We start from the raw sequence: 17,274 nt of genomic DNA, 5'->3' as shown, positions 1-17,274 counted from the left end.
CTCCTCTGTTTGCCTGTGGTACATACGGTTCCTCCGCTTCCTCCTCTTTCTAGGGTTTCTGTTGCCTGAGGTATTCACTGAGCATGCGGTCAGTTGCGGCCATCTTCCTGATGTATTCGTGGATGTAAACTGTCTCATCCTGGACTGTGGTGCTGACTCTCACCAGTCCCCGGCCTCCTTCCTTCCAGTTAGCATACACCTTCAGGGCGCTGGACTTGGGGTGAAACCTTCCATGCATGATCAGGAGCTTCCTGGTCTTGGTGTCAGTGGCTTCCATCTCCTCCTTTGGCCAGCTTATTATCCCAGCAGGGTACCTGATCACGGGCAGGGCGTAGATGTTTATAGCTTGGATCTTGTTCTTACCGTTCAGTTGACTCCTCAGGACTTGCCTGACCCTCTGCAGGTACTCAGTGGTTGCAGCTTGCATATCATTCTCGTCATGGTTCCCATTTGGCTGTGGGATCTGCAGGTACTTGTAGCTGTCCTCAATATTTACAATGTTGCCTTCTGGTAGTTCGATCTCCTCAGCTTTGACTACCTTCCCTCTCTTTGTTATTATCCAACTATACTTCTTCTGTCCGAATGATATTCCGATGTATATCCTGCTGGTGTGGATCAGTGAATCAATGTCTCATTTGCTCTTGGCATACAGCTTGATGTCATCAAGCTGTATGCAGGAGGTGGCTGACAGCTGCTCCATTCCATAGTCTGTATCTGTAGCCAGTTCTCGCTGAGGGTTTTCAGACCTATATAATTTATGCTGCACTTGAGGAGCTCTAGCATGCACTGAAGATTTATATATGCAAGTAGATATTAGATTTAATGTGAGAGTCTGACAGTATAGAAACTCATCCTTGAATGAGATTGGCCAAATTTAAATCAGGTATGTTTTTTGTCTTTATTGTTTAAATAATAAAGTAATAAATAAATACATAAATTAATACATAATTACAATATTTACTTTCAGTGTGTTCCTTTTCATTAGCACATGTATGCAGAGATGAATATTTATTGACTTTAAATCAACAAAGAAACTGGTTGATTTATTTCTTTAAACCAACATCAGATTCTTCGTTGTTGCTTACCTGGCATTCAGTTGAAATCCACAGGTATAGCATCGCTAGCAAAGTGACTGACTGTAAGATATGTATATATGTCAAGAGATTACATTTTATATAGCTCTCACCATGCAATATTTCTGAGACACTGAGCTCAACACTATAGGTAGCAGGTGACATGTGATCAAGTTTCCTTAACAGGACATACCATGTCACTTCTGCTTGGCCAATCAGACTCACTCTTCTCTCTTAAAAGAGGAGAAAGGGTCAATACTCTTTACAATGAGCAGAACGATATGAGCACAATGACATCTGCACAGTTTGCCTTCTATTTGACATGTTTGTGCTTAGGGAAAATGGGTAAGTTTTTTTTTGTGTTTTTGTGTGTGTTTGTGTTTGTGCATGTATGTGTGTTTTATAAAATGCAGTTTGAATCTTTTAAAATGAATGACGATGATTTCATGAGACCATAATTGTGTTTACTTTGTCTTTCATTTCACTTCAGCTCTGACGAAAGACCTCAAATTCTCTTTTTCTGTTCATCAAGAAAGACGTTTCATAACATCTAACAGAGGGGACAGCGTGACTTTGACTTGTTTCTATGAAGGAGATGTTGCTGCGAGGTTTTACTGGTACAAGCTGACATTGGGACAGAAACCAAAGCTCATTTCTACTCTTTACAAGTTTGACACCAACGCCACCTTTAGTGATGAATTCAAGAGTGATCCACGATTTACAGTTGATGCTGAAAAAGGAAAAATCTACTTAAAAATAACAAATCTGGACATTTCAGACTCTGCTACTTACTATTGTGCAAGTAGCTATTCATTTAAGTTTAAATTTGGAGAGGGCACTATCATCAACATAAGAGGTTCAGAGTTGGATATCCCAACTTTAGTGCAGCAGTCAGCTTCTGAGACCATCCAACCAGGAGGCTCTGTGACTCTGAACTGTACAGTACACACTGGGACCTGTGATGAAGAACACAGTGTTTACTGGTTCAGAGACTCTGAAGAGTCTTTCCCAAGAATCATTTACACCCATGGAGGCAGGAATGATCAGTGTGAGAGGAAACTCAACACACAGACACACACATGTGTCTACAACCTACCAATGAAGAGCCTGAATACGGCTCATGCTGGGACCTACTACTGTGCTGTCGCCTCATGTGGACACATACTGTTTGGAAACAGGACCAAGCTGGACTTTAAGGGTGAGTAACTCGGATGGCTTATATTATAATATTTCATAGGAGCTAGCTGGAAGATATATAATGTTTGCTGGTGTCTTAATGTCCACAGATGATAGGAATGCTGTGTACTTCTTCAGTGGAGCTTTGGCATTCAGCACACTTCTAAATGTTTTAATGGCTTTCTTATTGTATATGGCCCACAAAAGAAACTGCACCAAGCACCAATGCCCAGGTACTGCAACTGCTATTGTTATTGTCAACATCTAGTCAACCAACATAGCATAATAGTAAGAACACTTTATCATTTTCTTTTCAGAGTCTCATTCAAGAATTTCCCCGCCTTCAACAAATGCAGAGGTAAATTTTGGTGTTGACTTTTGCACACTATCATTGTAAAACATTATTAGCCTGTTTTAAGTTGTATATTGTTATTTTGCAATTATATTTTATTATTAGGTCAAGCAAAATGAAGAAAACCTCCATTATGCAGCTTTAAGGCACCACAAGGCTGACAGACCAAGAAGACAGAGAAACAACAGCAAGGCTGAATGTGTCTACTCAAGTATAAAGCAGTAGAAATCAGTGTGTGTTTTTGTGTATTATAGTTATCTTGGTAGTTTTTATACTTAGTATATTTCTTCAAAGCCTTTAAATGCTAAAGAATAAGACACTGACACGATATAAGCATTGCAGGTTTGTAACTTCATGTTTAGTTTTTTCGCCAAATAAAACACTTTTTACTGTGTGTGCTGGAATTCAACCTTTGAAGCATTTGTATGAGATGGTATCTGTTGGAAGTTGTTGCTTTCTTGAGTGTTTTATCTTTCTATAACACAATACTTTTACAGTGACAATAAATTCGGACAAATAATGAGCAGACCTTTTACTTTTTTAATACAAAAAAACGAATCAGTTTCTCTACTGTTTCTACAGACTAACCATAAAGAATAACCAATTCTATCACTTATTTCAAACAGGTCATATCTTGTCACTAAGTACAAGTATTGGTTCCTAACCTAACAGTTTCCTGTTCAAAACCTCCTTATAACTGCTGCTTACAACTACTTTACTAAGAAAATGGATGGAATTACAATCCACTACAGCAATGACATCAGGATGCCACTGATTTTAGCCAAAATCTGTACAATTTGGCATTAGCTGAAAAAAACAAAAAAAACAATGAGAAATGAGTGGGGAAGGAAACAATTGGCGTAAATAAATGAATTCAGGCACATCCTCATTTGTCAAACTGCCATATGCACACAAGAAAAGATTCATGCATCTGTGTGCGCACACACACACAGACACACACACACATTGAGTTCCCTGGCAATTACTATGTACCCAGTAGACCCTTTCTTCCATTTATCTGAACAACATCAATTTCTTGTAGCTTTAGTGTATGTTTACTTGAGGCCTTGCCCACACGTCACTGTGTGGCAGCTGCAGTGCAGTCCTTACCTTTAAATCTAACCTGTCTTCTTCCTCTATTGTTCTGTCTTTATTATCTTTCTCTATCTCTGAGTGAAGTTGGCTCTCTTTATTTTCTTTCCCTCTGAAATACAGCAGCTGGACCTTAACTAGCAACATACTATGCGACAAACTGCACACAGTTTAGGTGTTTTCTGATATTTGTTGACATGAAAGAAGCTTTTCATCTGACATTACCTGCATGTTGGTCTGGGCTGGTTCTAGACAGGCATATATGAGGGGGCAGACAGAAATGTAAAGGGGGCACATAGAGGCAATCCAGGCAGGTAAGGGGTGGGGATTGGGTGAGGTGCTCTGGATAACTGTTTTTGTCATGTAATTGGGTTGCACTTTGTCAGGCCTCTACCCTAAGACATGACAGACTTCCCACATACCAGACAGGTGTGGCCCGGATCTGGTGTCAAGCAGGCACTACTGGCTGACTTCTGGCATGGTAAGTAGTATGTCATCCAGATAGGAGCCAGGCCTGGTGTTGATGGCACTGCATGCCATATCTGGCCCGATTGTGGTTTGGTTTATGTGGCCCAGGCTTATAGAAAACAGGTCTGGGTCGATTCTGGCATCAAGCTGGCAATTATGGCACTGTTTATGTTCCTATTTTAGTTAGAAGATCTAAATGCCATGTTGAAATACTATACTGCTATGATAGCCAACTTACAAATGCAGTTTTGACAGGTTTGAGTGTACACTTTATCCAAAACCTAGTGAGGGTTTACTCATGTTTACCACTAGGTGGCTGTAGCTCAGGATTTAGAGCAGGTCACCTACTGATCGGAAGGTTGGTGGGTCGATCCCTGGCTCCTCCAGTCTGTGTGTCAAGAGCGTGAACGTATTTAAGAAGCACTGAGTTTAGAGATAGTGTGTGTGACTCGGTGAATGTGCCATGTTGTATAAAGCATTTTGAGTAATCTGGGAGAATAGAAGCGCGCTATATAAGAATCAGTCCATTCACTGTCTGAACAAACATGTTTCTTTTACTCTATTATGTTCCGGCACATGTTATTATTACATGGCTCGATTAAGGTACATACGCCTGGAAACGGCAAATCACGTCAGACTAAAAGACCGGAATCCAAGTTCCCCAACAGGATTGCTCAGCATCGTCATTGTGAGAAAAAATTAAAATAAAGGAAGTTACATTTAGGAACGTCACTGTATCTTAAACATAAAAATATAATGCTACTTTAGCTTTTCTTACATCTTCAGTGAAAGTAATCAACTTAAACCATCATGCAACATCGTTTGCAATAACGCTGTTATGAAATTAAACCCAGCAAATAAAATTGTAGAAACATAAATACCTGCTTGTTGCGGTTTCAGGGAGCTCAAATTAACATAGACACATTAAGAGCACCACATTGCCTGCTGTAGCGTTCTTCACAGCTGCACTTCATCTCAGAGGTAGGTTAATAAATTGAATTGAACACACGAACACAGTGTACAGTCGAGTCTTAATAGCTTACTTACAACTGCGCTCGTCAGGCACTCTTTTTGGCTGCATTAGTTATTATTTTTACATGCTTCCATCTCCCACTCGGTGACAACTTGTACTTTTCCACTCACTCAACACTGAACACAGTGAACAGAAAAATGTGTTTAATTCCTAAACAGTTCATGCAAACCCTGACTGAAGTTTAACCCTTTAAAGCCGGTCGGAGCGGGCACGCTCCGTTTTGTGTAACTATTTTAAAATCCTGGTAGAACTGCAACCACGTAAGCTAGCGCAATAATTTTTTTTGCATATGAAACCGGAGGAGCTGTACTTACATCTTATGCAATCAGCTTTTCCTAGGTCACGGTTTCCTTCCACATATAGCTTTGCAAAAATTGTATTAAAAGTACTTGCAGTAACAAAAACATAATATTACAGAAACACGCTTTGCTGATCCGATTAGCTGTTCATAACACTTCCTATGTTGGAATAGATGTCAGCGAGTTCTATGGTACGTCTTAAAGGATTAATTTAAAATTCAGAGGCAAAAGTACAAAACAATTGTATTCGTCCAAAGAAGTTCTTACTATGAAAACAGACAATAATGAACATTATATTTCACGTTTACTAAAAGTGTGCTGCAAAAGAAACAGGTTATAATGTAATAGCCGTCTTTTACCATCATTTATGTTGTTTCCTAACAGTCCAGACACTGAGCTTAAGATATATGTGTCAGCCAACACGTGATCAAGCTCCCTAAATAGGACATGCTGTGTCATTTGTGGTTGGCCAGTCAAACACAGTCTTCTTTGAAAAGCAAAGACAGGTTCAAGAATCTTTTCATTCAGCACCAGAGTCTGAACACGATGACATCTGCGCAGTTTGTCTTCTATCTGACGTGTTTGTTCTTGGGGGAAACAGGTGAGTTTTTTAAAACTGCAGTATGCAACGTTTACCGTTCTTCCATGTGTCTCAAATGTTCATTTACGTTCTTTCATTTTATTTCAGCTCACACAAATGACCTCAAATTCTCCTTGTCTGTTCATCAACAAAGACATTTTGTATCAACTAATACTGGGGACGATGTGACTCTGCGCTGTTTCTATGAAGGTAACGATGTGGCAAGGCTTTACTGGTATAAGTTTAATTTGGGAAAGGAGTCAAAGCTTCTTTGTACTGTCAACACAGTGGACAATCAAGCCATGTTTCATGATGAATTGAAGAGTGATCCACGGTTCACTGTGAATTTTGAAAAAGGAAAGATTGACTTAAAGATAAGTGATCTGCAAATTTTAGACTCCGCTACTTACTATTGTGCAAGCAGCTATGGGTACAGGTTTGCATTTGCAGAAGGTACTGTCATTGATGTAAAAGGTTCAGGGTCGAACATCCCAACTTTAGTGCAGCAGTCAGTATCTGAGACCATCCAACCAGGAGGCTCTGTGACTCTGAACTGTACAGTACACACTGGGACCTGTGATGAAGAACACAGTGTTTACTGGTTCAGAGACTCTGAAGCGTCTTTCCCAAGAATCATTTACACCCATGGAGGCAGGAATGATCAGTGTGATAGGAAACCCAACACACAGACACACACCTGTGTCTACAACCTGCCAATGCAGAGCCTGAATACGACTCATGCTGGGACCTACTACTGTGCTGTGGCCTCATGTGGACACATACTGTTTGGAAACGGGACCAAGCTGAAGTTAGAAGGTGAGTCACATTCAAAAATATATTCAATTCCATTCTCAGCTCATTCCTATAACACAGCTGAAGATTCTGCATGTTCTTCTTCTCTTTCAATTTGCAGATGAGGTGGGATTTCTTTACTTGGTGCATGTCCTGAATGGAATTGTTGCATTCACTTGTGTCCTTAGTTTGTGTTTGATGTCCACATTGTTTGTAATGACCAAAAAGAAAAGCATCCACTTCACAGGTAAGTGTTGTTGTAAAGTTGATTCATGCATTGAATGTCATGTGCTAAAAAGATTTTCTTCTTTTTTTCAGAGTCTCATGGAAGCTTTTCAGAGGTAACTAAAGAAATGAAGATTCTGTTCTGTTTTGGTTCAGCAATTTTTATCCTTCAAAGAAGCACATTTGTGATTTACTTGTTGCCCTTTACTAGGATCACCAGAACATTTTAGGGGAGAACAAAACAAACAGATCAAGAAGACAGCGGGATGATACCTGGAGTGAATGCATCTACTTTACTGTAAAGCAGAAGAGCTGAAAATGTTTCATCTTTGTTTTAAAACGCTGTGATATACAGAGACAAAGTACAGAATTCCTTTACCTATAGTTTTGGTTTTATGATTTCACCTAAACGTGCTAACTGTAGAGATGTTCTTTCCAATAAATCTACTGAAGAAGCTTTTTAAAAACAAACATGCAAGTGCTTTTCCAGTTTATACCCATCCCAGGTATTCTGGTACTGTTTTATAGACAGAAAAAAATGAACACAAATAATGTTATTCACTGGCAAACAACTACTTACTTTAAATATTAAGCATGGCACACTGTCAAACGACATAGAGCTGTTAGGATCATTCTTTGTTTCAGTGTCAAAAGCTGAAGCTTGATCATTTTTTGTGAGGTTTTGCAGATTTTAAGAACTATCTCCATGTGACCCATCATACCTGTGTAGTCATTCATCAACATTAAATTGAAATAAAAATAATAATTACGGGATAACAAAGATCAGCCTTCACACTTTAAATGTTTTAATGAAGTTGATGATCCATGATTTGACTTTTCCATAATGTAATGAGCAACTGTGATATCAGGCTGTAAGAACAGTCATATTTTTAACAGTACTGGAGAGTAAAATTTTACCTCCAATTCTTTGCATCAGCTGTCAATGAAAGCCTCTTGTTCCAGTATATCATAAAAATAAAGGACTGTAAAGAGTACACCGCTGCTGTCTTTTTAGTTCTCCTGATAATGACATGTTTATAATGAGCCCGAGCTTTCCAACCTGTTTATTTAAATTGTTTTTGTGCATCACAACATCACCCTGAACAGGAAAGAGAGGGGGGGGGTTTGGTCATCATGTGCTCTTCAGATTGAAAGATGTTGTAGGACAGATTTAGTCTGGGGATCCATGGTTCATGAGTGTTTATGGAGTATATTTGCTGATCTGCCTTGGGGTGCCGCTCTATGGGCTCAAATTGTGGTCATAAATATTTTGTACTTGTAAATCAAATGCGTAGTTGTGAACTGAGTTTTGTAACCATGTAAACTGAAAGTGTTATGTTTGTGCATCTACATACATCCTGTTTGTATGTCTTCTTTGTGTGTGTGTTTGCAAAAAATATTTACACAAGTTACAAATTATTTTTGTTAAGGTCTGGTTACAGATGCATAGCAAAAAACTATGTGTAAAACTCCACACTCTAGTTCCCTGGCTGTGTGTGACTTCCAACTTGCAAGTAGTGATGTGTCGGTCACGAACAAAACAGCCCTAGAGCCGGGTCTTTGAACTGAATGATGTGAGCCGACTCGTGGGTTTTTTTTTTCTTTCTCTCACCCTCTCTCTCGCACTTTTTTCCGCTTCACTCCGCACACGAGCCTTGTGCTTTGCACTGGGCAGAGGGGGGAGGGGCAGTAGTTACACTCACAGTAGCACAGGAACAGAGTGGGAGGGAGAGAGAGAGAACGAGAGCCAGGGACAACCAGTGTTGCCAACTTAGCGATTTTGTCGCTATATTTAGCGAGTTTTCAGACCCCTTAGCGACTTTTTTTCTAAAAAGAGTCGCTAAAAAAAGACGTGAAAGCGCGTATCGCTTTTACTCTCAACAAGCAGCGGGTGCTGTAACGCAGTCAGTTCTTCTTTTACTCTTATGCTGTTTTGTGGATCACAAGGTTTAAAATTACTTATAAACACACACACAAAGTAACTCCACCAGAGTGCCTATTTCGGGTCACTTTTGCCGGTCCCTGTAAAGGAGCAGGGTTGGAATTGGGACATTAAAAAAAACAATAATTGCTAAAAGAAATTTAATTTGTAGTTCTAAATAAACTCTAAATGCATTTAGGACGTTTTATACTCACTTTATGTCTCTTCCACGATGTTATTTCTCTCTCCAACAATGTAGGTTACAATTAGATTAGCATGACCAATTATGCAAATTAGGCGATGACGTCATTTAGCGACTTCTTTTTTTTTTTTTTTTTTTTTTTTTTTTTAAATGACATCAGAAACAGCAGTATGCGACATTACGTGATGGCATTTAGCGACTTCTAGCGACTTTTAGGACAACCAATAGCGATTTTCCTTACTGAGGAGTTGGCAACACTGGGGACAACAACGTCACATTAGAAAGGTATAGTAATCATCCACAACTATTTTCAGTTGCAGATGATAAAGGATTCAGAAAGTTTATTCATGCAGGCCTATATGACAGAGAATGTGCATCTTCTTTTTGTTTTCATATTTTCATTTATATTTAATTGTGTTGTGGTTTGCAGTGTTTTGTGTTGTTTCACTTTAAATTTGTTTCAAAGGAAAGAGCTGAAAATGTAAATAATTAAAAGTTGAAATGTGAATAGTAGGGGTGCAACGATACACAAAATTCACGGTTCAGTTTGATTTGATACTTTGGTGTCACGGTTCGATATTTTTTCGATACTAAAAAAATGTTCATGCCTTTTTAATTTGTCATTTATTAAAATTATAAATATATATTTTAACTCAAAAGTACAGTTTTTAAATTTAATGTTGCTGAAACAAAGTAATAAAAAAACAAATCTATCTGATCCAGAGATCACTCATCTTTGGAAAAGAGAGTTTATTACAGAGAAATGTCTCTTTTCAAAATAAAAGCTATACTATACGCTTCTTCTGGGCTATATTCTCAGCAGCATATTAAACATATCAGGTCTCCATAAGGAGAATCATGTGCTAACGGCTGTCTAAATGACTCGGGTAAAGTTTGTAGCATGCATGCTTGTTGTTTTTGTCTGCTTCCACTTGTCTTAACACTAGGATGATGTTGGCGTAAATGTGCAGTCATATTTGTTGTGTTCCCACTAGTGCTGTCAGTGTTAATCTGAAATGACGTTAACGCCACAACACGGCAAATCTCCGTTAACGAGCTACCGCGGATCGCCCCGTGCGTGGGGCTGGACGGCCAACACGTTAACGAGCTAACTGCGCTAACACACTAGTTCCCACCCATGTAATTGAACATTGCGTGGCACATCCAACATACTGTTTTACTTTTTTCCATGACGCGCTTACCTAAAGGGTCATACGTCACATGAAAACCAAAAAAGTTCCAAACGCCAGATCTGAATGAGGGTGGGGGAGGTTCAATTTGCCATGTTGCAAGGAGAGCTTAACTTCTGTCTTGCAAGCTTGCCCTGCGCTCAGTGAATCTGCGTTCGACTACTCCGCCTAGGCGGCATTGTCGAGCGCAGATCCACTGAGCGCTCAACACAGACAGCATCGTCAGAAGGAAAGTTGATAAAATACATTAAAAATGTTGTATTGTTCGATGCAAAAGCACTGTATCGAACGGTTCAATATCGATACGAGTATTGTTGCACCCCTAGTGAATAGTTGGTTTTTGTATTATATGATTTTGTCATGCTCCCCGTGTCTGCCCGGCGGACTCAGGTTGGCTACATATGTTTCTTGTTTACATCTGCCTCTCTCACGCTTGCCCTGTCTCACCGGGGCAGAGCTCATTGCAAGCTCCCGCGCCTGGCCCTCGCACCTGAGATTGTATTGTATCTTTATTTCAGACATATACAGAAAAAAACAATATATACACAAGTACACATACTTGCATTTACAAATACAAATATATATGTAAATACACACACGTATGTGCTCAGATAAAACAAAAAAAATAAAATAAATAAAATAAAACGACAATTATTAGGTCTGAAATGAAGTAGGAAGAAGTATAACATACTTATTAATCCCTACCCCATGCTCAACATTCTATTGAATCCCACTATTCCCATCATCACTTACCCCACACAATAAACAAGGAGAACATGTATAAACATAGCTACAGTGATAGATATAATTTAGATACAAATTATATTGTGGCTCATCGCGTAACCTCATCGACTACTTAAGGCAGTGGCTGGAAACATCTAGTTTCTGGATTATTGAGTAACCTCGGTAGTAATCTCCGGAGTACTAGTTCCTTGTTGTCTTTTCACGTCGCTGATTGATGAGATTAATCGCTTATTTTCCGTGAACAGGAATTCCGTTTCCCTTGGAGCCCTGGGTGTGCAAGATTGGTGATGTGCTGTGTTTCGTGGAGTCCCTCGTGTGTGAAGAGCTCCTTTTCCAGATTCCCCTGTGCCCTGGATCCCCCTTGCCCTCTCACTTGTATGAGAGGGCACCTGGTGTTGTATACCAATAAACATTTTATGTGGAGTGAATAGATAAAAGTATATTTACTGTGGCCGCTAGAGACAAAGCACGTACGAACTCCATAGTATGTACAAACTCCGAAGCACATAAAAACTCCAAAATGTAAAAACTCAGAAGCATGTAAAAACTCCAAAACACATACAAAACACAACAGAAGTGCTCCAGGATGCTAGGCACGGTGTTGAGCTTTTGTTACCTAGCGGCTACACAAGCCACGAAGTACCAACGACCGGATTTGGTGTGTGGTAGTAACAGGTAAATGAACATTTTTTTAATTATTTGAATATATATGAGTGCTTGTGTATAAATACACAAACCATACACATATGCTTTCAATTGTGTAATTTAAGTGATCTCGGTAGCTCTGTTTTGGAAGTTCAGTTAACGCTACAAATGTGTTTTGGAGTTTGTACGTGCTTTGTCTCTATGGGCCACCACATATATTTATATATAAACATATATAAATAAAACCATGTTTCTTTTTTACATTAGTAATTCCTTTTGTGCATATTTTTATATTGTTGTTAATAATTAATTAATTAAAGCAACAAAAGAAGACCTCTTTTTAGTGAGCTGAGCCGAAAGAGCCGGTTCTCTAAAAAGAGCCAGAAATTCCGTCACTACTTGCAAGTATGAATTTTGACCCAGTTTTTCTTCCTTGCTGGTGATTGGTCAATGTAATGTCAATCCCAATTTTAACAATCCAATCAGAGAACAGATGGGTGTGGCTGTCGAAGGAGTGCTTTACTGAGCTTCAGGTCCTGGGACGGTAAATGTCCTTTCACCTGTCAGCATTTTTCACACAAAATTTGAAGGAATATATTTATGTTCATAAATCACACCAACTGTCATGGTCCTCTAGTCCTCCTGCCTCTCTCTCTGTCTGTATGGATGTGTGGTGGGATCCTTCTGGGATCTCCATCTTCCTCCTGGACGCACCTGAAGCAATCAAGCTCACCTGTTTGCGACGTCAATACATGTTTCATTAAAGACTTCCTGGATTTAACACACTCCAAAGCTTCGCCACTGTACATCCCATTACTGAAAGTTATCATCAGAGTTTTTGCTTTCTCTCTGGAGTCCTGCCTTTGGGTCCATCCCCTGAGAGAGCCAGCCTGCAACACCATGACCTTGAATTGGCTTATGGATGGACATATCATGACATCAGCATGCTTTCATAACCACATCACAATTGTTGCTCATGACAGTTCAACTGTCCTGTCTTCTTTCTCTCACCCCAACCGGTCGCAGCAGATGGCCCCGCCTCTCCGTGAGCCTGGTTCTGCCGGAGGTTTTTCCTTCCCACTGTCACCAAAGTGCTTGTACATAGGGGGTCATATGATTGTTGGGTTTTTCTCTGCACCTATGAAGCGCCTTGAGGCGACTTGTGTTGTGATTTGGCGCTATATAAATAAAATTTAATTGAATTGTGCTTGCAAATGAAAATTCTGAAAAGAAGTAAAGAATAATGGATAATTCAGGAAAACAATTGTCTCTTCTTCTGGTACACTGTGTCATTGAACTCAAAATTTTAGAACAGACTGAAAAAATACCTGGAAAATTGGGGGTATTGCAGCATTGTCATCAAGAATCCCTCACCAAGCATACTCACCTGGTAGAGCATGTCCCACATACTGATGGCTGTGTCCTGACTGTAGACAAATTTGTATGCACCCATCACCTCATGAAGTTGTAGTCTGCACCCATATTAGTCCTCTAGTTCACACATATGTGAAACATATGTATTTCATGTAAAATAATTCAAAATGAATAATGTTGCAAAAAGATGTGAATTTTAAGTGAAGATTCAAAATATTTTATTCAAAACCAATATTTTGAACAACAAATTAAGAGTAAAGATAACATTTATTTAAAGCCTTTTTAAAAAAAATTTTAAAAAGTGGTCACGTAAAAATATAAAATCTGTCCAGCTTTACATAACTATACATCTTCCTGTGTTTCATTTAAAATACTATTATCTTCTTTTTGCATGTCTTAGTGTGTGATTCTGTATAAAGAAATCACACTACAGGAGTTGGAGTTGTAAATAAAATATTTGATGTTCAAATGAAAAAGCGTTAACTTTGTTTCTCATCAATCCAGAATCAAAGCTTACCACTATAGGTCTCAGTGGACATGTGATCAAGCTCCCTAAATAGCACATGCTGAGTCATCTCTGGTTGGCCAATAAAATGCATTCTTCTCTCTTAAAAGTGAAGACAGGATTGAGACTCTTTCCATTCACCACAACATGATGACATCGACACAGTTTGCCTTTTATCTCACATGTTTGTTTCTGGGGCAAATGGGTAAGTTTCTCTTTAAACTACCGTCTGAACCTTTTTGCCATGCCTTCTTGTGTCCTGTGTACTTACTTGGTTCTCATTTTATTTCAGCTCACACAAATGATTTGAAATTGTCTGTTGATCAAGAAAGACGTTTTATATCAGTTAATACTGGGCAAAGTGTGACTTTGAATTGTTTTTATAACAGTAACGATGTGGCAAAGTTTTTCTGGTACAAGCTGAACTTGGGACACAAACTGAAGCTCATTTCTACTTTGTACAAGTACGGCACCAATGCTACGCTTCATGATGAATTCAAGAATGATTCACGATTCAGAGCGGCTACTGAGGAAAGAAAAATCTACTTAAAGATAACAAATGTGCAAATTTCAGACTCTGCTATTTACTACTGTGGAGCTTATGGCTACATGTTTGAGTTTGGAGAGGGTACTTTTGTTGATGTAAAGGGTTCAGGGTCGAACATCCCAACTTTAGTGCAGCAGTCAGAATCTGAGACCATCCAACCAGGAGGCTCTGTGACTCTGAACTGTACAGTACACACTGGGACCTGTGATGAAGAACACAGTGTTTACTGGTTCAGAGACTCTGAAGCGTCTTTCCCAAGAATCATTTACACCCATGGAGGCAGGAATGATGAGTGTGAGAGGAAACCCAACACACAGACACACACCTGTGTCTACAACCTGCCAATGAAGAGCCTGAATACGGCTCATGCTGGGACCTACTACTGTGCTGTCGCCTCATGTGGACACATACTGTTTGGAAACAGGACCAAGCTGGACTTTAAGGGTGAGTAACTTGGCAATATTATTATAAAGTACATAATAGTATAGTCAAGGATCTTTAATGTTTCCTGGTGTCTGTCCACAGATGAGGGGAACTGTTGTGTCTCTGTGTATTTCTTGAGTGGAGCGTTGGCATTCACCACACTTCTGAGTGTTTTAATGGCTTTTTTATTGTGTGTAACCCACAAGAGAAACAGCACCACGTGCACAGGTACTGCAACTGCTATTGTTACTATCAATATAAACTGAATCAACCCAGCATCATAGTCAGAGAACTTCATCCGTTGTTTTTTTTAGAGTCTCATCCAAGAACGTCTCCTCTTTCCTCAGCAGACACAGAGGTAATTTTTGTCTTGACATTCAAATGTTAACAACTGACTCAATTTATTTTCAGTCTTTTAAGTAATTTTATGCAACTGTATATATTTTATATTTTATTATCAGCACAATGAAGGAGACATCCATTATGCGGCTTTAAGGGATCCGAGAGCTGGCAGACCAAGAAGAAAGAGTAACAACAGCAAGGCTGAATGTGTCTACTCTAGTATGAGGCAGTAGAACTGGATGAGTTTCTTATCTGTTTTTGTGCTTTTGTTATTTTTAACAGGCTTCAGCATTTAAAGACCTAAAGACATTTGTTGTCTGTGAACTTCCTGATATGAGTTTTGCAACTTTATATTAAGATGAGTTTGATTTTGTTCCAAACAAAACAGTTTTTAGCCTGTGTGCTGGAATCTGAAAATCACAGTGTTTATATGTAGTAGATCCTGTACTCAGCTCTGCATTTGATTTAAATGCTTATAAACAGTGTCATAAAAAATAACTGCCACTTTCCTGATTTCATTTCTTTTAGCGTTAGTCTTTTAACATTAGTCAAAGATTTTTTTTTTAAGTAAATACAACAAATTACAATACAATACAAACATATTAACTATGATTAACCAGATTTTTTGGACAGCTGAGTGGGTGAGAGATTGAAGTCCCCGTGGCCGCCCCCTGCCATCACAGCTGAGGTGGTAAAACAACTTGACACCTAGCCTTACGTGTTAAAAATGAAAAGGAGTGCTAAAACAAAGCTTTTCTATCTGCTACTATGTAGATAATCTTTTTTTAAATCAAAGATAAATCAAAAATATATGTCTGCTCAATATGTTATCAAAGAAATGCAGATTGAGTAGTGGAAATGATTTCTGTAATTTCTAGATTTTAGGTGTGTAGACATGATCCACAGTTTAACTTTTCATTCATGTCTGGGACTGAGAAGGACTGTGTCGCCAACCCTAGCATCACCCATACTTTTGAACAAAAAGAATAGTTTTCAATGTTGCAATGGTTTAACTCTGATTTATGTTTAAGTTGAGCAATATAATAATGCGAAAAGTTACGAATGATTTTAAAGACAAGCTTAATTCAGTCTCAAATTGTGATTGACAAACAGTTTTAAAGAGAAAAAGTATGTGGATTAAAAGGATTATGCTAAAGTGAATGTGCTAATGGAATCTAAACTGGATAAATCGTCATGTGATGCTTAATCATATATGACTGAATGTTCTAATGTAATGAAATTTTCCATGTTAAAAGAGAGAAAATTATAAAGTGTTGTTGAAGATCAGTGACTGGATATTTAAGGTAGAAAGGTGGGCACTTGACAAAGTATAAACTGAAACGTCCGGAGACACTCTGCTGTTCCCTTCGTCTTCTGCGAGATGAGCAGTTCAGAAGATTGGATCCCAGAATTTCACTGCTGGAAATTCTAGCAGGGACAACAGAGGGATTAACCAGCTGGGCAGACTGGTGCTGGACACTGGTCATGTCCATGGTTACTGGATGGACAAAGGAAGCAGTCATTAATCTCAGTCATTAATTTAAGATTCAAGATTTAAGGTCTTTATGGTCAGTACAAAAATATACACAGTATACAGCGTACCGAAATGCCGTTTCACCCCAAGCCCCGCATGGTGCATTTATGAGAATATAAAACAAATTATCTCCAAGAGATATAAAACTATAATAAAATAAGAGCTAAAAAGGTACTATTACTAACTATATCTATGTACAATACACAACGACAGTAACTATGTGACTGAGGTGTGCAGATAAGCATATTGTTCCCACCTCCAGTTTGTAGTAAATTTGTGGAATTTTGTGTTGTTTTTGAGTCTTTTGGTGAGTTTTATGACGTGTTTGTAAAACTGTTTGTGTTTTTCGGTCCTTTGGTGGTAGTGAGTTGAGGGCTCTGAGTGCTTGGGGGCGGAAAGTTCTTGCAGTGTCTGGTCGTTACGGTTTTGATGCTGCGAAACCGTCTGCCAGATGGAAGGAGGGAAACAGTCCATGTGAGGGGTGGAAAGTGTCCTTCACTGTGTTGTGACCATCCAGCCAGGAGGCTCTGTGACTTTGAACTGCACGGTACACACTGGGACCTGTGATGAAGAACACAGTGTTTACTGGTTCAAAGAAACAGAAGCATCTCGTCCAGGACTGATTTACACTTATGGAGGCAAAAATGATCATCGTAGGATGAAAACTAACCCACAAGCAGACGCCTGTGTCTACAACCTGCCAATGAAGGATCTGAATCTGTCTCATGCTGGGACCTACTACTGTGCTGTTGACTCA

The 17,274-nt window shown here is 39.0% G+C and overlaps 2 protein-coding genes across 3 annotated transcripts; both read left to right on the top strand.

Moving 5' to 3' along the window:
* The first annotated feature begins 1,324 nt into the window (after nucleotides 1-1,324).
* LOC309703391 (immunoglobulin kappa light chain-like) lies at nucleotides 1,325-15,487 on the top strand. 2 transcript variants are annotated; one of them, XM_082528175.1, is made up of 5 exons: nucleotides 1,325-1,418; nucleotides 1,564-2,271; nucleotides 14,744-14,869; nucleotides 14,956-14,999; nucleotides 15,103-15,487. In XM_082528175.1, exons 1-5 carry the CDS (start codon nucleotides 1,355-1,357, stop codon nucleotides 15,214-15,216), a joined length of 1,056 nt encoding a protein of 351 aa, XP_082384301.1. In that variant the 5' UTR covers nucleotides 1,325-1,354; the 3' UTR covers nucleotides 15,217-15,487. The 2 variants fall into 2 exon arrangements, with proteins under 2 accessions (XP_082384301.1, XP_082384302.1); XM_082528176.1 differs by lacking the exons at nucleotides 1,325-1,418; nucleotides 1,564-2,271 and adding exons at nucleotides 13,807-13,876; nucleotides 13,964-14,662.
* LOC309703399 (uncharacterized protein) lies at nucleotides 6,751-7,953 on the top strand. The gene is made up of 4 exons (XM_082528185.1): nucleotides 6,751-6,889; nucleotides 6,987-7,112; nucleotides 7,184-7,206; nucleotides 7,302-7,953. The coding sequence occupies exons 1-4, from the start codon at nucleotides 6,790-6,792 to the stop codon at nucleotides 7,404-7,406; spliced, it is 354 nt and encodes a 117-aa protein (XP_082384311.1). The 5' UTR covers nucleotides 6,751-6,789; the 3' UTR covers nucleotides 7,407-7,953.
* Nucleotides 15,488-17,274: the final 1,787 nt, after the last annotated feature.

The sequence above is a fragment of the Aulonocara stuartgranti genome (genome assembly GCF_965226115.1).
Source record: "Aulonocara stuartgranti genome assembly, chromosome: 3".
Taxonomy (NCBI): Eukaryota; Metazoa; Chordata; class Actinopteri; order Cichliformes; family Cichlidae; genus Aulonocara; species Aulonocara stuartgranti.
The sequence above is the reverse complement of the archived record's forward strand: the minus strand, read 5'-3'. Positions and strand labels throughout refer to the sequence as shown.